Genomic DNA, 19357 nt, shown 5'->3' with positions numbered 1-19357 from the left:
TTTATAATGATTGGTTAAGAAATGTTCCCCAGGTAAGCATTATTTTTCGATAAATGCACACCTGACCTGTCAAATGTCTTAAAATAACCACCAGAGCAATGTAACAGTGGACTAATTTTTGATTTGTTCTTTGATTCATTTCAGGAGTAACTGAAGAAGAGAAGCAGTTCCTCACTCCTCCAATGTTGAAATTTACAAGAAGCCTTTCAATGCCTGACACATCAGAAGATATTCCACCCCCACCAGCCATCTCCCCTCCATCTCCACCTCATAATAATGCTCCCGTCCCAGCTGGCCGAGGATATGGCACCATCAGAGCAGGCTTTACTTCTCAGAGTCCTAATGCGAACAGCCCGGCCTCAGACAGAACTGAAGGTGCTGGGTGGAGAGATCAGAGCGTGTTTTACAGAGACAGTCCTGAGCAGTATGAATCTGAAGGCTTCAATCACAGTCCAACAGCCCAGCAGAGTCTTCATATGCGTCGTGCCCATGTCCCTGAGAACCCTTACTCTGATGTGGGAAAGATGGGTCAAGCCGGACTGTTTGTACCCAACAAGCCTGCCAGGCGGAAGGGCATGCTTGTGAAACAGTCTAACGTGGAGGACAGTCCAGAGAAGACCTGCTCCATCCCGATACCAACCATAATAATCAAAGAGCCCTCCACCAGCAGCAGTGGTAAAAGCAGCCAGGGAAGCAGTATGGAAATTGAGACGACCACACCGGACCACCCGGGGCAACTGCGTCCTGATGACGGTTTAAATTCAGGAAGTCCCTTTGCAGCTGCCATTGCCGGTGCAGTCAGAGACAGGGAGAAGAGGCTGGATGTTCATCGGAACTCCCCGTCTTTTAAGTCCACAGATGCAGGTGATGAGGATGTGGCACCTACACCAGCACCACGTCTTCGACACTCAAAGTCTATCGACGAGGGCATGTTTAGCAGTGACGAACGGCTGCGTAGGCTCATGGCACCTCCCACGTCCCTGCTTAGCATTCCCAGAGGTGGTGGCAACGTGACGGACTTCAACAGCCCTGAGCCCACCATAGTACGTGAGCTATTGAACACACGTACAGGACATAGCCCAATCAGTCTGCCTGCTCATAAGACGTACAGCTCAGGAAGTGGAAATTACGTTCATCCGGTCACAGGCAAACCACTAGATCCCAATTCGCCGTTAGCTTTAGCACTTGCGGCGAGAGACAGAGCCATGAGGGACCAATCGCAACCTCTTCCACTAAAAAGTGACCAATTAAAACTCGATCTTAATAAACCACTTTTCATCGACACCAAGCTTAGACCAAATTTGGAGGTTGGCTTCTCAAGTACCGCCACCATGGGGCGTCCCCGTGGGGGCCTGCGTAGACAGATGACAGAATCCAAATACGAGACCGAGTCCAAGTACCAGCTCGATCTGGGCAAGCCGGAGAAGAGGACAGAGGAGAAGAAGAACATGCTGATCGACATTGTGGACACCTCGCAGCAGAAGTCAGCTGGTCTGCTGATGGTACACACAACAGATGGGGTAAAATCAGAGGATAACAACTTGTCAGAGGGTGAAAGGGATGAGGCGGGGAGTCCCGACAACACCCCTGGGGAGCTTCGCGACCCCAACCAGCCAGCTCCCACCAACCCCCCAGCTACCAAGCCCCTATCAGCTGCTCCACATGGCAAGACCATCATAACTATCAGCTCTGTGGATGAGCCTGTCAAGCTTCCCTTCGGCATCCCTCCACCGCCTTTGGCTTCTGTCGACATCGATGAAGAGTTTGTGTTCGCTGAACCCCTCCCACCTCCATTAGAGTTCGCCAACAGTTTTGACATTCCTGAAGACCAGGCGGGGTCTATAGCTGAGCTTCTGAAACAGAAAGCGAATGGCACGAAAGGACCTTCACTTGCTTCCTACTATCCCCCAATAGGTGGTGTAATTTCAGAAATCAAAAGACCAACGGTCCTCACAAACTGCACCCCTCCCAGCTTCCCTCCAGGGCCGTTAGAACCCTACGAACAAATCACTGACTCGGGCATCGAGGTCGACAGCCGGAGCAGTGGTGACCCTCAGCTGGAGACCACCAGCACCATCTCCACTGTGTCCAGCATCTCCACCTTGTCTTCTGAAGGAGGTGAGAACCTAGACACTTGCACCGTCTATGCAGATGGACAAGCCTTTATGGTGGACAGGACTCAGATCCTGTCCAAACCAAAACCCAAACCTGCCATCAAAAGCAATGCACTTTACAAGGACCCTTTGCCGGAAGAAAACGTAAGCTCTTTTAGAATTCCCTCCTCGGTTCCACCACCACCCCCTGGAACTATTCCACCAGAACCCTTGAAAACCCCAACACAGCGAACCTCAAAACTATGGGGTGACCCTCCAGAGTTGAAAGGCCCCCACGGGCCCGAAGCCAAGTCCCATGAGATGAATTCAGTTCTGCAGCACGTAAACAAGGACAAAGCACCAAAGCCAGGGGACGCGTTAGACTCTCCGACAGGAACCAGGACTCACTTTGGAACGAGGTATGCCATCCTTTTCTTCCTGTATCACAAGCATGCATTTAGTCTCTCAGATGAGTCTGTGTGTGTGTGTGCTTCGTCGGAGAACGAAAGAGTTGCCTAGCAACCTAATAATGAGAACAGCCTTGAGGACGAGATGAGCAACGTCAGTGTGATGATGAACACAGACCATACCACAGAGGGGGGAGGTGTGCGTGCGTGCGTGTTGTTACAGCATGGTCCATTTGTTAGTTAGTTATCACATCACCCTAATCACTCCCACAAGACATCTACAGATTATCTTAAGCGGGATCATAAATGGCTATTATATTTCATATTGACGGAAACGTTTAGGGTGATATTGAGTGCCCGTTTTAAAACGAGATTATGATGTCTTATTTATTTTGCCAAACATCAGTAATTCACTTGATGTGTATGTGCAAAGCTTGTATACTCTGATGGCTGCCACGTCGTACAGGCAGTGGCTTGCTGTCCTCTCTCCAAAGTCTCATTCATTATTGAATGATGCTGTTATTTACAGACCAGAGAAGTGACCCTAAAATGCACTCATAGCCAAAGCAGAGCGCTATGTTTAGTACACTGATATATATAATGTTTAGCATGCAATGTTAGTATCTTTAATATTTGTTATCACTGAATCAAGGTATTTTTATTTCAAGATCTGTGTCAAAAAATTTACTTACGCAAGCAATGTGTAGTCATTTTGATGTATTATTTATTGTTTTTGCTGTGCTGAATCAGAGGGAAATGTAAATTTACTTCAAAGTCAGGCCAACACACCTTAGGTATAAGTAGATACTTGGGACAAGGACATCACATTGTCAAAGAGTCTCACATCCACAGCCACCTTAAAGCTATTTCAACTATACTATAGTCCTACTTTACACATTGCCGTGACAAGAGATGCCATTTAGGCTGAATTTACACTGTAAATCTTGATGCCCAATTCTGATTTTATTTTTTAGATAATCTTTTTAAAGCGACTCGTATCCGATATCTGCATTTACACTAAACACTTGGCAAAACAATTTAAGGTTGACATACTAACCCTAAACAACTTAAACAACAGAGGAAGTTGTGATATGCAATGGACACAGACAAAATGACAATACAATATTACAGAGCTTTATTTCTGTAACAAGACATAAAACTTTAACATTACTATATTAACTATAAAGAGTCGTGTGATCGCGAGTGGTGTCCACCTGAGTTGATGTCATTTGCCACCTTCTTGAGATGGGAATATCCAATCTGTCCGCTTACATTTTGGTCGAGAATGCATGTATCCGATTCATACCCAATTTATTTCCACATATGGTCTGAAACCGAATTTTTCGTGGTTACACGTCCACGGATCATATCCGATCTGTGCCACTTGAGGGAAAAATCTGAATTAAGGCACTTCAAACACGCAGTGTAAATGCGGTCTTAGTTAAGTTGGTGTGGTACATCGGGAGACAGTTTCTGACTTTAATATACAGGTATGCAAACCACTCACCTTTCAGATAAATGTTACCCTGGACAACACAACCAGTCTTAAGTTACATGGCTATATTTGTAGCAAACTCCAAAAATACATTGTATGGGTCAAAATGATCAATTTTTCTTTTATGCCAAAAATGGACTTGGATATAAAGTAAAGATCATGTCCCATGAAGATATTTAGAACAGTTCCTACAGTTAATATATCAAAACTTATTTTTTGTGAGTGGACACAGTTGCTAATGACTTTATTTGTACAATTTTAAAGGTGATTTTCTCAATATTTTGATTTTTTTTGCACTCTCAGATTCCAGATTCGGACAGACATTGTCATATCATAACAAATCATACATCAATAGAAAGCTTATTTATTCAGATGATGTATAAATTTCAATTTCCAAAAATTGACCTTTATGATTGGTTTTGTGGTCCAGGGTCACATATTTTAAGGCTAATGTGTCCAATAAAACAATAAGATGACTAGATTTTAATGATTTAAAGGGACGCTCCACTTTTTTTTGAAAATATGCTCATTATCCAGCACCCCTACAGTTAAACATTTGATTTGTACCGTTTTGGAATCCATTCAGCTGATCTCCGGGTCTGGCGCTAGCACTTTTAGCATAGCTAAGCACAGTCCATTGAATCTGGTTAGACCATTAGCATCACGCTAAAAAATAACCAAAGAGATTTTTCCTATTTAAAATTTGATTCTTCTGTAGTTACATCATGTACTAAGACCGACAGAAGATTAAAAGTTTCTAGGCAGGTATGGCTAGGAACTATACTCTCATTCGTGCGTATAATTCAAGGACTTTGCTGCTGTAACATGGCTGCAGGAAAATAGTCTCCTGCTATTGAAAGTTTCTAAGGGGGCTATTTTCGGCTACTGCGTAATATCATTGCGAAAGCAATTTTCTGTCGGTCTTAGTACACGATGTAACTACAGAAGAGTCAAGTTAAATATAGGAAAAATATATCTTTGGTTATTTTTAGCGCAATGCTAATGGTCTAACATCATGGTACAAATCAAATGTTTAACTCTAGGGGAGCTGGAAAATGAGCATATTTTCAAAAAAAAGTGGAGTGTCCCTTCAAACCACGCAATTGTTCAACCTCAAAATGGTTGAAACTTCAAAAAGTTATAAAGTTTTAATACATTTGATTCACCTGCTATGAATGTTTGACATTTTCCACTAATAATTTTGCATCTTTTTACATTTGCAGAAATCAGGATGGTGTATCCCTCATCTCAGGTACACAGCAGAACACCACCATTACCTTCACTGCCCAGCCTGGCCCGAATGTGCCTGTCCCGTCGCCGTGCCGACAGCCCGAGAGCCTGCCTCCCCATCACCACGCCCCAAGTCCAATCATGTCCCCTCCGGACTCCGGCCTAAGTTGTGCCTCTTCCCTCCCGACCTCCGTCACTTCCCCCACCATGACAGACGTCTTCGGTCTACCCACGCCGCCCCTCAGCCTCGGCACAGGGCGTAGCCGCTCCCCTTCCCCGCTCACCCTGATCCAGGCCGCCTCAAATAAGCCCTTTGCCACCAAACCCGTCCTCATGTGGAGCAAGCAGGACGTGGCCGACTGGCTAGAGAGCCTAAACCTGGGTGAGCACAGAGACGCCTTTATGGACAATGACATAGAGGGCAGCCACCTACCTAACCTGCAAAAGGAGGATCTGATTGATTTGGGCGTCACGCGCGTGGGTCACAGAATGAACATCGAGCGGGCGCTTAAAGTACTCTTGGATAGATGAGATTGGATGAGATGTCCTTCCGGGACTCCACGCGCTCTTGTTCATAAGCTTTCCTTTTTTTGGTTCACTAATTTGAAAACATTGTCGTCCTATCACGCTTTTTGGTGGATTTTAGGAACTCTCACATCCTGAAGAAACTCAAGTGTGTTCGAATATCCGCGCAAGCACAAGCGGTTCCCAACGTTTCTGTACCAAGAGCTCCGGCACCAGAGAGGACACTGAAGCCAACACACTGTATGGAATCTACGAATATGCGCTGACTTTCCTTTGGCTTTTAAGGACTTTGGCCTCCTTTGAATGCACTGAAACCAGCAGAGCTGGGGATCCATTTTTTATCTTTGCTAAGACAATTCTACAAAGAATATTTCTTCAGGAAAAAGGGAACCTTTGTCTATGTAACAGCTGCCTATGAAATATCTTGCTTTTTTCTCCTACACGTTTGAACGAGATGTACGCGAATCTCCGAGATGTGATCGGTGGGAACTTAAGACGTCCCTCAGTTCCTTCGCTTATAGTCCAGGAACGGGCTATCGAAGCACTTGAAACACAAAGGCCAATTCTCCCTACGTGCGAACAAACGTAACAGTAGCAAGCAGCAGGTTTCTCCACCATCTTTTGAGTCGCCGACATTAGGTGTTCGTCTGAATGATCAAAATTTTCTTGGGTCTTTTTGAATCGTGGTTTACTATTAGGTGTCTTCCATATAGTAAGGAGGTGTACGGCATTCCCACCAACGTTTGATTTGTACCTTCGATCAATGCTAGGTTGCGCTGTTTCTCACTATTTTTGAACTACAATAACGTCTTCACGGATGAATCCAAGTGTCGCTGGTATTAACTCAAGTATTGAGTTTTATGGAAACAAAGAGACTTGTTCGGTTAACCGGTTTGAGTAAAACGCTGACACAATCACTATAAATGGGCCAGTATGTATTTGTCTTTTGCTTTAAGTGTGACACTTAATAATTTGATTTATTGCTTAACTATAAATCGCTAGATCATTTGATGGGTCGTCGAGAGCATTACAGGAATCCTCCTTAATCTATACATATCAATGTCGTCAATTGTAACTGATACAGGATGCGACTGCATATCCGTAAACTGTTGCGTATTATGTTTTTAGGTTTGAAATTTGATTCGGACGGACACAGTTTTTTTTTTCATCTGGAGTCACTTTCCTAAATAATAGATCCAGTCAAAAGTGCTTTACCCAAATGCTCTGTTCATTCACACCCTGCAGTTTTCCCCTTCGGTTAACAAGTGGGGAATTTTTGCTTTTGCTGTCATATTACGTTCATTTTAGTTTTAACTGCAACGTGCCTATACGTGTTACAATTTGACACACCACAACATCTCAAAGCGAATCAAAGTATACTTTTTTTTTCAATATCAGAGACTTTTCTCTCAGTCAAAGTTTTATTGGACTATAGATGCCATAATAAATCTCACAGGTGTTGCTGTTTACATATTCCAGAACTACGTACAGTAGGAATGGGATGTGACTGGAGGTTATATTCATATTTTAACATATTTTAGCAGACAGCCAGCATTAAACAGAGTTTGAAGCACTGTGGGTAATGCCAGAACTGAGGGGAAAGCGATGTGGCGTGAACGCCTGTGAATAAAGATGACCGTTCGAAGTATGCAGCGAAGAGATTCAGAAATAAAAATTATATATAAATATTATATATATATATATATAAAAATATATATATATATGTTTGCTTTTCTCTCAACCTTAGAAGATTTAGAGTTATCATCTCTATATATCTTATTTTAGGAAACAGCACAGTATTTTAAAGATTTATAGAAATATTTATGAAATTTTTATGACATTTAACTCTGATATGTGGTGTGCCAAAAATCTATGTGGTATCAGTTAAAAAGCAATACACAAACTTAAAGAACACTGTTTGGTCCTTCTTTGCCAGTATTCCACAGTACAGTATATAATATTATAAAAATGAAATCTACATATACATAGGTCTCAGTGAATTAGACGATATGAAAAAATGAGGTTACGGCTGTCACCTGCTTCTTTTAGATCATGTAATTAAAGAAAGACGTTAAAATGTAGATTTGTGTGGTGTGTGTACTTGACCAAACTCAATGAGCACATGTTTTAGACACTTACACCGTGTCACATCTTATTGTGGTGTATAAACAAAATCTAAATTTTGAAAATACATTTTATAGACACTTTAAGAGTCGAATTATTATTTTTTAAGTTTATCCTTCATAGTTATCTCTCACACACACACACACACACACGTCTTGGGAGGAATGCATTCACTTGGTCTATGTTGCTGTGATTTTGTGCAAAACTAGAATATTTTTGATTAAAATTTAAGGGAGACGTTTTGTGACTGCACTTTCCTCAAACCTCAACACTCATGTATGGAAAAACCAAAATCGACGGGAAGAAATAAATCCAATTGCACAATCTGTTGTTGAACTCATGTAGCTTCAGTTCCTTCCATGTGTTTTGTTTACATTGTTTGTCTTGGGCTATGTGAATTTGTTACACGTTCATTTTAGAGCTTGTTTCGTTTGAAATAAATCTTTTCCCATGATTAGCATGCTGTTCAATGCTCTCTCATAGCCATACATGCTGTCTTTTCATATTGTGTGCGTGCGCAGTACTGTGCAAAATATTAGGTCATCATGCCAGAATTAGATTAGTTGTTTTTGCAATGTTATAGTGATCATATATAATTATATATCAGTCTCTTTAATAGAATACATTCAGAAAATACAGGAACTGTGTATCTATATAGTATTAAAAAATGTATAAAAATGTAAACTGAAGTGTCAAATTTTTAGGGTAAACTCGCTTTCCACTTAAGCAATAGCAGGAAACTGGTGTCTTAAACCTAAATAAAATTAAATCCTAATTTTAAAGAAATTTATATTTTTATTTAATTCTGCTCAAAAACTCTCAAGATGTGTTTAGTGCCAAGAGAGGTCCCACTAAACACAGACGATGCCAAAAGAAGACATTCAGTCCTGAAAATTAAATTTTTTGTACATATTTTCTGTATCTTTATAAAAACGATTGAAAAATAAATATGGATGGACATTAAAACTTCTAAAACAACAACTCTGGTGGTGGCCTAAGACTTTTTTGCACAGTACTGTATATCAAAGGAGTGGCATCTTTCATTTAACTTAAGCACCCTGCCCTCTAGTGTTCATATCGGGGTCTAATGTTTTCCTGCATTGTGCAAAGTACCGCAAGAAAACAATGTTGTTTAAGCATTTATTATTCGTAGAAATGTCCATGTTGATGCAACAAAAAAGACAAAACAGCTGAAAACATATCTTTTTAGGAGTAATGTTCTTACTAGTCTAAAAAAAAAGAAAGAAGCAGTACTGTAAATTGAGTTATTAGAAATCAATTTATGGTAAGAACATCGCTCTGAATTTCATGGCTGAGTTGAGTCTGCAGATCACTTAGTTTCTTCTTCAGCACAGCAAAAGCTGACATGACGATGGTCTCCGGACGAAGTGAACCACAGGATTCAACATTGTAATAGAACCTAGACACGAGAAAAAAAACAACAGACCTTGTGTTAACATGAGACTTGGCATTACTGGTTTTGTTTTATGCAGAAGTAAAAGACAATTACATTTTATATATATATATATATATTTTTTTTTTTTTTGCTTACCTCTCTGGCTTGCCATTAGGATCATATGGAGCCTGAATTCCATCCTCTTCAATTTCTGAATATTCACTTTTAGGCCTGACGACAATTAAGCAAAAGTAGAAGATTATAGATGCAGTATAGGGTACCTTAAACGGTTACACAAAAATACATGCAGACAAATCCATAAGCCAAATGTTTAACGTCATGATTATTACCATCGATTTGCATTACACTGTAAAAAAAATCCGTAGAAATTGCAGCTGGGTTGCCGGTAATTTACCGTAGATTTAAATTTATGTTATTTACTGGCAACATTTTGTTCAAAGTTGAATGAACATTTAACATTTACAAGTCTTTGTCTTTACAGAGTAAAACTAAAACAACAGCATCAAGCAAAACGTTCTGGGAAACAAAATCTGAAGCAAAAACAGAGAAAGGTTAATGATGATTTCTGGTTCCCAGAATGCTTTGCATGAGGCTGTTATTGTATAGTTTTATTCTGTAAAGATAAAGACTTGTTAATATTTAAAATGTATTTAACTTTGAACAAACTCTTGCCAGTAAATAACATAAATGTAAATCTACGGTAAATTACCGGCAACCCAGCTGCAATAACATTGTAATTTCTATGGATTTTTTTTTACAGTGTAGTTTAGTTTATTTATTTAGTTATCAGGAACATTGCACATTAATAAAACATTTCTGTTAATGCACCAGAATTAGCCAAAGGCTATTTTTCATCCACTGTCCCTGGGCAGAAGTCCCCCTGAAAGGTTTATATACAGCTGGTTATTTTTTCCATGATTTATCCATATTCCAAGTTAAATATATCCAAGTTAATAACCAGAGAAAGTAAACTATATATGCAGCCGTCAGCTACGTTAACATCAAAATCTAAATTAAGTTCTATCATCATTGCAATAAATCATGCTATTTTGATTCATCATTAAATGTTAAAACAGAAGCAAATTAAGTACAAGACCACACATAATAAACATTTATGTAATTTAAATTTGACCAGTGGGAGTATTTTATAGAAGTATTTATTAATAATATATTCAGGGTTCCCACACCTTAGTTAACTTAAAAATCAAGGACCTTTCAAGGACTTTCCAGGTACAATAGCCTCAAATTCAAGGACTAAATGTGGGGACACATTTCAAGTGAGAGCAAGGTTACATCATGTTACTTTTTAAGATACATTGTTACAGTTCCCCTTCGAGGGAAGTCACGCTGCGTCACTGCGGTGACACTTTGGGGTTGCCTCCAGGGGTAAGTGCGTCTGAGTGTGTAAATTAAATTTAGCCAATGGTGAGGCTTAACGACAAAGACAGGGTGACGCGGGAGCCAGGAAGTATATCGCTATCTGAAATATTGCCAAAGACGGCGTTACAGGGACGCAGGAAGTATGGCAAGGGAGAGGCAGCGTCTCGTTCCCTTCTCAGGGAACAACAGTTACATACGTAACCAGAGACGTTTTCATGTGTCAAACACAACTATGCAAAGAAGCATTTTGGTATGAATCAACATTTGCATACAGAATATATAAGCATTTAACAGTTTAGCACGTGTGCTTAAAAAGTCTAGAAATTTTATGATATTATTATCCTACACTACACAGGGAATAATAAGGATTTTTTTTCTTGCATAAAATAGATTCAAGCATTTTCAATGACCTGTATCTATGTCTGTAGATTTTCAAAAACTTCCCAGGCCCTTAATTTTTTTCCCCCAGATTCACAAACTTTCAAGGACCCGTGGGAACCCTGTATATTAATATAAATAATATATTTTTATTCCTTTTTTTATTTAGCACATTTTAATGGTTCAGTGCTGTTGTTTCACTTTTAGTGTTATGTTTGTTTTTATCCAGTATCCATTTTTTAAAACTATCGCTCGATTAATTGGTTATCGTTATGCAGGGACCAGTTTAGTTATCTGTAAAATACACTATCGGTCGACCTCTAGTAAAATGGTACCAAAATCACAATGGAGGGCTACATGCAGTCAACTGGTAAAGAGGAATTATTAGGCCATGACTAAACCTGGTCAAGATGATGTACACCCTGTTGGTCTCATACTCTTTTAAAAAAGAACTCCTATGCAAGTTCACGTTAACATGGCTCAGCCATGCCTAGCTTTATTGCAAAGTAATAAGATGCATGCTCTATTTTAGTATTGCATATAAAAAAATTAAAAAGGTGAAAAAATTGATTTTCAAAAAATTCTATTGGACGCACGCACATTGCCACGGTTACACTCCTAGCAAAAAATACACTTCCGGTCTGTAGGTGTTTATCGATCTGCCTAGTGGCTAAACCAGGAGTAGGCAACATCCTGGAGTGCCGATGTCCTGCAGATTTTAGCTCCAACCCTGATAAAACCTTGCCTACCTATAGTTTTCAGGTGAATCTTTAGAACTTGATTAGTTATTTCAGGTGTGCTTGATAAAACTCTGCAGGACATCGGCACTCCAGGATCAACGTTGCCTACCCATGGAACCTTGTCAAAAATAAAAGTTTTGGTTTCCTAAAGATGAGAGGAGATGGTGAGCATAGATCATCACCACTGTGCGGAGAGGTTTGGCAGCTAACAAGAATTTAGCACTTGTAGCTAACATTGTGAATATTTGACATGAACAGAATATAAATCAGAAAACTTGTCCTTTTCTAACGTTCCTACATTACATACAGTATGTAAAGGCTACACTAACTAATCATACAGTTCATAACAAATAAAGGATCATACCATTCCTGTGGAATGGGGTAAACGGTGTGTCTCAGTGCATTGTCTGGGTCATACTCAAAGGCCACCCCTGCAGTAGGATTCCACTTGGCGTGTTCCTTGCCGAAACCCTTTTTGGCATATGCTCTGAGACGCAGCTCCTGACCCTTTCTCAATTTCACCAAAAGGATGTCTACAGGAAAACCCCAAACAATGAAGAGAGCATACAGAAGAAATGAATGACAATATATAGACAAATAAATACAGTCATTTGACCTACCATCTTGCTCTACATAATCATTGGGATCATTGTCTCGACTTCTGGATGTGACCTGGGGTACAATACATAATACATTAGCACAGATAGATAGACAGATAAGTAGTTAGATAGATATAAGGTGAATAGACATACAGGAATGACTCGGGGGTTATTGGATAGCAGATCTCGTGAGGTCACGTGCCGTGTCTGGTCCTCCGTACATCTCACATCCAGCGTGAGCTCAACAGAGCACTCTGGACAAAAATCGTCACATGTGCAGTCCTAAAAGAAAACAAAATAAAAGTTAACACAAACAAATTAAAGATCTCGCGAGGCTGTGGTTGAATTATTTATTCAATCTCAAGTTTATTTCCAACGTGCACAATATGTTAGTGACAATTTGTACATTACAAAGAGTCAAGTACAACAGTCAAATATATATTAGTATATATGCATGCTGTTATTGTGCAGATTTGAAATTGTACTCGTGAAAACTTACGCGTGAGTATTGCATCTTGTCGACAATGTCATCACTTGTAAGCGGAATTAAACCTGTCGAAAGCAAGCAGTATATGGCATTTTAAAGTAAAAAATTTTATACAAAAAGAATAAAAAAATAAGTTTAATGTCGATATACGCACCCACTCTGTGAGCAATAAACTCATCGTGGAGTACAGAAGAGTTGGCATCGATCTGAACCCAGTCGATAGCTGGAAGACAATGCACGTGAGCAGATAGAGATGAACTTCATGATCAGAAAATAAACACACATAAAGATGTTCTGTGTTTGGTTGATTCATACCGATAGTTGGCACCTCAGACATAAACACTCGTCGAATAGAGTTTGCCACCCTGTAACATACAATATTAAACATTATGATACAGTATCAGATGATAATACCACAATAGTCTTGTAATAAGGAAATAAGATAGCTCTGATCTCACAAGTTTTTGAAATAAGCAATTACTTGCAAAATACGCTCCTTAATATACTACGCAACACACGTGCATTTAAATAATACAAACATAACGCGACTGCTTTAAACATGAAATGATCATTTGATGTATTTGTAATATGACTCACGCGAGATCGGTGTTTTCTATTAAAAACTTCACATTCTCGTCCGAAAGCTCTGTTATTTTAACTGTAGGCTGGTTGGCATACGGCATAATGAAGATAAACTCTAAATTGTAAAGATGAAAACGTAAATATAAACTATATGGTGCAGTAATGATCCAGCAGCGAGCGTTTCTCCGGCACAATAACACAAGAAAGCACGCGATTGGCTAGAGCCCGCTCTAACGCTATGTGTATCCGGGTCACTCTGGTTAGACATAATAAAAGTCCAACTTAGTTTTAGAATTTAAGTCATATAAAACGAATTAAATATTTGCTTTACTTTACCATACACGTTTATAAAAATAGGTACTGTACGAAACCGTAAAAGCACCACACATTTGTATGCAATGTCTAATATTACAAAATAGTGCAGTAGGCCAATTGGTTGGGAAGGGGGTTAATTGCAAGAATGACAGGTTAGAGAGTTTCAATTTATATCAATGTTGCAATTTTCAGTGTTTTAAAATGTATAGTATTTCAATATTTTATTCATGTAATAGCCTCCACACACTATGCAAATGTAATGCAGTGGTTCTCAAACTTTTTCTGCGTGCGTGCATTCCCTCGCGGCCCCCACAAAGAAAATTTATGACAGAAACAGTTCTAAAATGTAACATTTTAATTAAACAAAACATATTAAATTATACAAAGTAGTGATGTTGGTTAGTAGGCTTATTGTTTTGGTTTAATTACACAAAATTTATGATAAATTAATGTATTTTATAAAATGTCATAAAACTGGGGCCCCCGGACCCCAGTTTGAGAACCACTGATGTAATGTATTAAAATAATGGTACTTTAATGGGAATCTGTTGTTTGAAAATACAAAATATATCCTCAATGCAATAAAATATGTTCACAGTTTTAATCACCCATGAGCATCACAGGGCACAGAGTACTTATTTTATTATAGGAACAACAGAAACTGTTTTTTTTTTTGTATTCCTCTTTAAAAAAAAAATTTGGGGGGGAAGAAACTAATATTATTTTTTCTTTTGTATCTGTGAAGCCTTATATTTTATTGTCAAGTGTTTGCCACTTTGAATGCATAGAAAGCTGAAACATTTTTCAGTAAATAGTTTACCCTTTATTTAATATAATAAGGGATTCTAACATAAGTCAAACACAAATGATTCTCAATACAATGTACATTTATATTTTTTAATTTTTCCTTTTTACAAATAGAGAAAAAACAACTGCAGAAAGAAAAAAAATGTCAGATCCTCACTGTGCTCTGGGTAAAAATAACCTATTTGTGGCACATCTGACCCATTTAAAAGTGCAAAGATTGTGATAAAAGATCAATTCCTCTATCAGAACACCATTGCAGTCACTGTCTTTCATGCTAAATTGTTAATCTACAGCTGTTGAGTGAGTTTTCAGACATTTGCGATGCATGGCCGAGGGGTCGGTAAGCAGGAACTGGGACAAACAGGACCAAAACTCCAAAGACATGGAGTCATCGTCTCTGGTTCATCCCCGTTAGGTTTTTCAGCTGTAGGAAAAACGGATGAGATCTTACAAATTCATCTGGGTTCGATCCCAGGGAACACACATACAAAAATGTTTAGCGTGTTATGCACTGTAAAATGCTTTGGATAAAAGCATCTGCCAAATCTGTAAATTTGGGATTTTGCTAAAATGTTAATGTGTTTACCGTAATTGCAGCGCCCATGAGTCCTTGGACCACAGCTTCTCCAGTGGCTTGGACCTAGACCAAACAAAGATTATTATTTTCACAGATGAATACACAGAGAGAAGACCACCATATAGATACAATCCACCACATTAATTATAGAGAAATTTTCTCTATAACATCATGCACCTGTTTAGCTGTGTTGGCCATGTTGACTACATCTTTTATACGGTTGTCCAGAAAGGCCCAGGTCTCTTCAAAGTCTGGAGAGGAGTCTTGCAGCATTACGAGTTCGGTTGTGTTATAGATGCCCAAAATTGCCGCCCGCCGAGTGTACCAGTTCATCTGAGAGACACAAAGACGGGTGAATAAACCAACAACAAAACTGTCCAATTCTGCCTTAACCAACGGCACAAGTTTAAAGCAGGATAACCTGTTCGGCCAAAAAACACAGGTCAGGGTAGAAGATTGTAGTAGCATTAGGAGACAAAAAATTTTGCAGTCCTGTTTGGTGCACAGAAATTACAAACTGCAGCTTTAACTCTTTCCCCGCCATTGAGTTAAATCGTCAATTAAGAGAAAACGCTTCTCTGCCAATGTTTTTCCGGCAATCCACGTTTCCACTATTATCCACCAGATGGCTCTTTTACACAACTTATAGAACCCGGAAGCAATGCCTTAGGTCAAACAGTTCAAACTACGTGTATGTTTTGATCATCTCTTTGAATCTGATCTCTATCAAAAGTCCTTCACAAACATGCAATTATCTCAGCTTTTTGCTCAAAATTTGGCATTAAAAAACCCCAACCCATATTCAAGAGGTGATAAAAGATAACAAATAAAGGTAGGATGAATTTTTTTTTTTAAAGCAGAGGGTCTGTTTTTTCATTTCTTATATTGTATGTTTATATATCTAAAGAAGAACATTTTAATATTTTGTGTGAATCATAAAAAATGCTGGCGCTGGCTGGCAACTTTTAAAAAAAACAATGGCGCTGAAAGAGTTAGAGACCAGCATGATGAAGTTAAAAAATTACATTCTTGGGTTAAAATTGTAAAAAAAGGAATGAAAAGAAGCTGAGGGAAGGCAAGTAGGTGGTAAGTAGTAACCTTTGCAGAGGCAGGGCGAATGGCTGATATGGGAGGGTGAAAGGGGGAGAAGACAAGAGAAGATGAAAATTTTGGATTAGAGGAGCCACTCACGTCTGTTGAGCGATCGCCCGCGTAGTACCAGATGTCATCCACCATCGTAGACAGGTGCTTCAGGCTGTCGGGGATGTTGTGGGGCAACAGCAGGATGCTCATAGCCTACAAAGCCGGGATGGTTGTAAACAACGATGATCATTTCTCTGAATGCAAGTGCTCAATAATAAACTGAAAAATAATCCATCAGCAAGTGATTTGGGTAAACGATCAGTCGATGATACCTGGGGCCATGTGTCAATGTAAGGTATCAACATCCGTAATCTCAACTCAACTGCATCTCTCAGAAACTCTGCTGTTTTCTTAGGCCTAACATAATGAAGAATCCAAATTAACATGGGCTGGGTGATACTGGTGACCATGTTAAAGGGACACTCAACCTTTTTTGAAAATCTGCTCATTTTCCAGCTCCCCTAGAGTTGATCCCCTTGATTTTTACCGTTTTGGAATCCATTCAGCCGATCTCCGGGTCTGGCGGTACCACTTTTAGCATAGTTTAGCATAATCCATTGAATCTGATTAGACCATTAGCATCGCGCTCAAAAATAACCAAAGAGTTTCGATATTTTTCCTATTTAAAACTTGACTCTTCCGTAGTTACATCGTATAATAAGACTGATGGAAAATGAAAAGTTGCGATTTTCTAGGCCGATATGGCTAGGAACTATACTCTCATTCTGGTGTAATTATCAAGGACTTTGCTGCCGTAACATGGCTGCAGGAGGCGCATGCCATACCTAGCCATATCTGCCTAGAAAATCGGAACTTTAAATTTTCTGTCGGTCTTAGTACACGATGTAACTACAGAAGAGTCAAGTTTTAAATAGGAAAAATATCTAAAATCTTTGGTTATTTTTTAGCATGATGCTAATGGTCTAATCAGATTCAATGGATTGTGCTAAGCTAAGCTAAAAGTACTAGCGCCAGACCCGGAGATCGGCTGAAAGTATTCCAAAACGGTAAAAACCAAATGTTTAACTCTAGGGGAGCTGGAAAATTAGCATATTTTTCCAAAAACTGGAGTGTTCCTTTAACATAAGACCACAGTAAAGTTTTTAAAACTTTTTTTTGTAAAAAAAAAAAAAAACTCACTCTGCCTGGCCGAGCTGGATCTGTTTATGCTGCTCTGCGAGCGTCTCTGCGAGCTGAGCGTTGCATTGCGCTATAAAATGCAAGACCAGGTCTCCCGCTCCATTGTTGAACATCCCAGTGGAGGCTGGTGACAGGTCAAGCGTCTGAATCACACGGCATATGACTGTTATTTCCTTTATTATCATTCACGTTCAATGCTTGAACATCACTGCTTTTATTTTCTCCTTTTTTTACAGTAAACTAACCTCTGCTGCAGATGCTATGGCCTCCACAGTCCAGCCGTGCTGTGGTACGAACTCCAGTGCTGCGGTCAGTATGCGAGCTTGGAGTTGTTCTTCTGTTTCGTAGTCTTCGCCATGCTCGCCGCTCTGATCCTGATAACTTTATACATCAAATTTTATCAGTATGTGGTCCCTGGAGATCAAACCTATGGCCTTTTGTGCTGCTGCTAACACAATACTTTACCAATAGCACTATAGTACACCAGGTTTTTGTAAATCTTGGTATGAATATCGTTAACCTTTGGGCACTAACCTGGTGTTTGGTTGGCCATCTTCCTGGCCAGCAGCTGTGTTAAAGGAGTCTCCCTGCGCTGAAGAGGTTGAACTCTCTTCACCTTTATGGACCTCATGGTAGGATGGAGGTGGTACAGATTCACTTTTAAAGTCATCTGCGAGTCTCAGCAGGGCTGCACGGTGGAATCCACGTCTCACATTGATGCACTGGGGACTGAGTTTGGCTTGAACTGCAACTGCAGTGGTGCATTGTACAAAGTTAGCATGCAATAGTTTTTAAAGCTTATTCACATTACAAAAAATTAAATATATAAAGACGTTAAGTTTGCACAGTGAACTTTTAATTGTATATTATATAACTTAAACTGGTCAGAAATTGTGTCACAGTAGTGAAAGTTTAACTTCAAATGACTGATATTATTTTATAGTTTTTTAGTAAGCACTCCATACGTCTACGTGCATGAACACACGTGCCCCTGTAAAACCACCAGCTTTGTTTTATTACACATAAATGATGTTTTCCATAACCAGTATCTTTCTATAGGGTTGAATCGCACAACCTTTAAAATGCAGGGATTGTTATTTGCACCTTTTATTTACATCCTTTGTTCTGCCCTTGATTATCACCTTGCAGCTGACATTTACTGTTACATTTACCATAAACTGAAAGTAGGCAGACTGTTTACAGTACACGGTTACGTAAAGACTTCAAATATGTGACTCCTGACAACGTATTAAACAGGAATATCGTGGAGTAAAAAGCAAATCACACCAGTCTCCCTCTCTCATATCTCTGCTTACCGCTGCCGAGACCCCGTAAGGCCTTTCCAGCTCTCAGACCTCTAATCAGCGCCGCCATATCCAACGACAGCGGAGGATCGCAGCAGTGTTATTGTAGGCTACTTCACGCAGTGCAGCGCAGACTAATAGAAGTATGACATCAAAGTACCGCGAGAGCGATTAAAATGCACGCTAGAAAAACAACTCTCGCGGTACTTTGATATCATATAAATCGATCGGTCTGCGTGCACAGTTTGAATCTGTTACAGCGCAAGAATAGCAAGTGTGTCGTTTATACTCATAGCACAGCACAGTTATTCCTCCAGGGGGTGCTTGGTGGCCCATAAACTCGCATTCTTCATTAAGCGTAGTTTGCGTTTAAATATATGCTAAAAGTATAATATTTTACTGGACATGGGGAAAGTATTACAAACGCTTGCTGAAGATTATATCAATTCTAGTGGTAAAAATCATGAATTATCAGTTAATAATTTTATGTAGTGTTTTTGGGACTTCCCGTAATGTTTTATGGTGTTCTCTTGGTTTTAAACCGTCATCATCCCACCAACAAAACTAATTACAAGACCAGTATAGTTTCAGTTAAAAAACAATACAATTCCCAT

At 39.5% G+C, this 19357-nt stretch overlaps 3 protein-coding genes across 3 annotated transcripts in view; 1 reads left to right on the top strand and 2 right to left on the bottom strand.

Moving 5' to 3' along the window:
* shank2b (SH3 and multiple ankyrin repeat domains 2b) overlaps positions 1–7453 on the top strand; it is a 254294-nt gene extending 246841 nt beyond the window's left edge. The window contains exons 25-26 of the mRNA XM_065291651.2: positions 145–2512; positions 5219–7453. Coding sequence (XP_065147723.1) covers positions 145–2512; positions 5219–5756 — 2906 coding nt within the window. The 3' untranslated portion in view covers positions 5757–7453. The remainder of the gene's footprint in view (positions 1–144; positions 2513–5218) is intronic.
* Positions 7454–9000: 1547 nt separating this feature from the next.
* On the bottom strand, positions 9001–13684 carry polr2c (RNA polymerase II subunit C). Its single transcript, XM_065292367.2, has 9 exons — positions 13473–13684; positions 13191–13240; positions 13030–13098; positions 12888–12940; positions 12542–12670; positions 12410–12461; positions 12154–12322; positions 9427–9501; positions 9001–9294 (listed from the first exon to the last, which is right to left on the bottom strand). The coding sequence occupies exons 1-9, from the start codon at positions 13556–13558 to the stop codon at positions 9150–9152; spliced, it is 828 nt and encodes a 275-aa protein (XP_065148439.1). The 5' UTR covers positions 13559–13684; the 3' UTR covers positions 9001–9149.
* An 888-nt stretch (positions 13685–14572) lies between these two features.
* On the bottom strand, positions 14573–18913 carry coq9 (coenzyme Q9 homolog (S. cerevisiae)). The gene is made up of 9 exons (XM_065273516.2): positions 18756–18913; positions 17974–18190; positions 17685–17820; positions 17440–17582; positions 16572–16656; positions 16348–16452; positions 15334–15489; positions 15166–15219; positions 14573–15003 (listed from the first exon to the last, which is right to left on the bottom strand). The coding sequence occupies exons 1-9, from the start codon at positions 18811–18813 to the stop codon at positions 14968–14970; spliced, it is 990 nt and encodes a 329-aa protein (XP_065129588.2). The 5' UTR covers positions 18814–18913; the 3' UTR covers positions 14573–14967.
* Between the last annotated feature and the right edge of the window lie 444 nt (positions 18914–19357).

The sequence above is a fragment of the Paramisgurnus dabryanus genome, chromosome 23 (assembly GCF_030506205.2).
Source record: "Paramisgurnus dabryanus chromosome 23, PD_genome_1.1, whole genome shotgun sequence".
In the NCBI taxonomy this organism is placed as follows: Eukaryota; Metazoa; Chordata; class Actinopteri; order Cypriniformes; family Cobitidae; genus Paramisgurnus; species Paramisgurnus dabryanus.
This window is presented reverse-complemented; position numbering and strand designations above follow the sequence as displayed.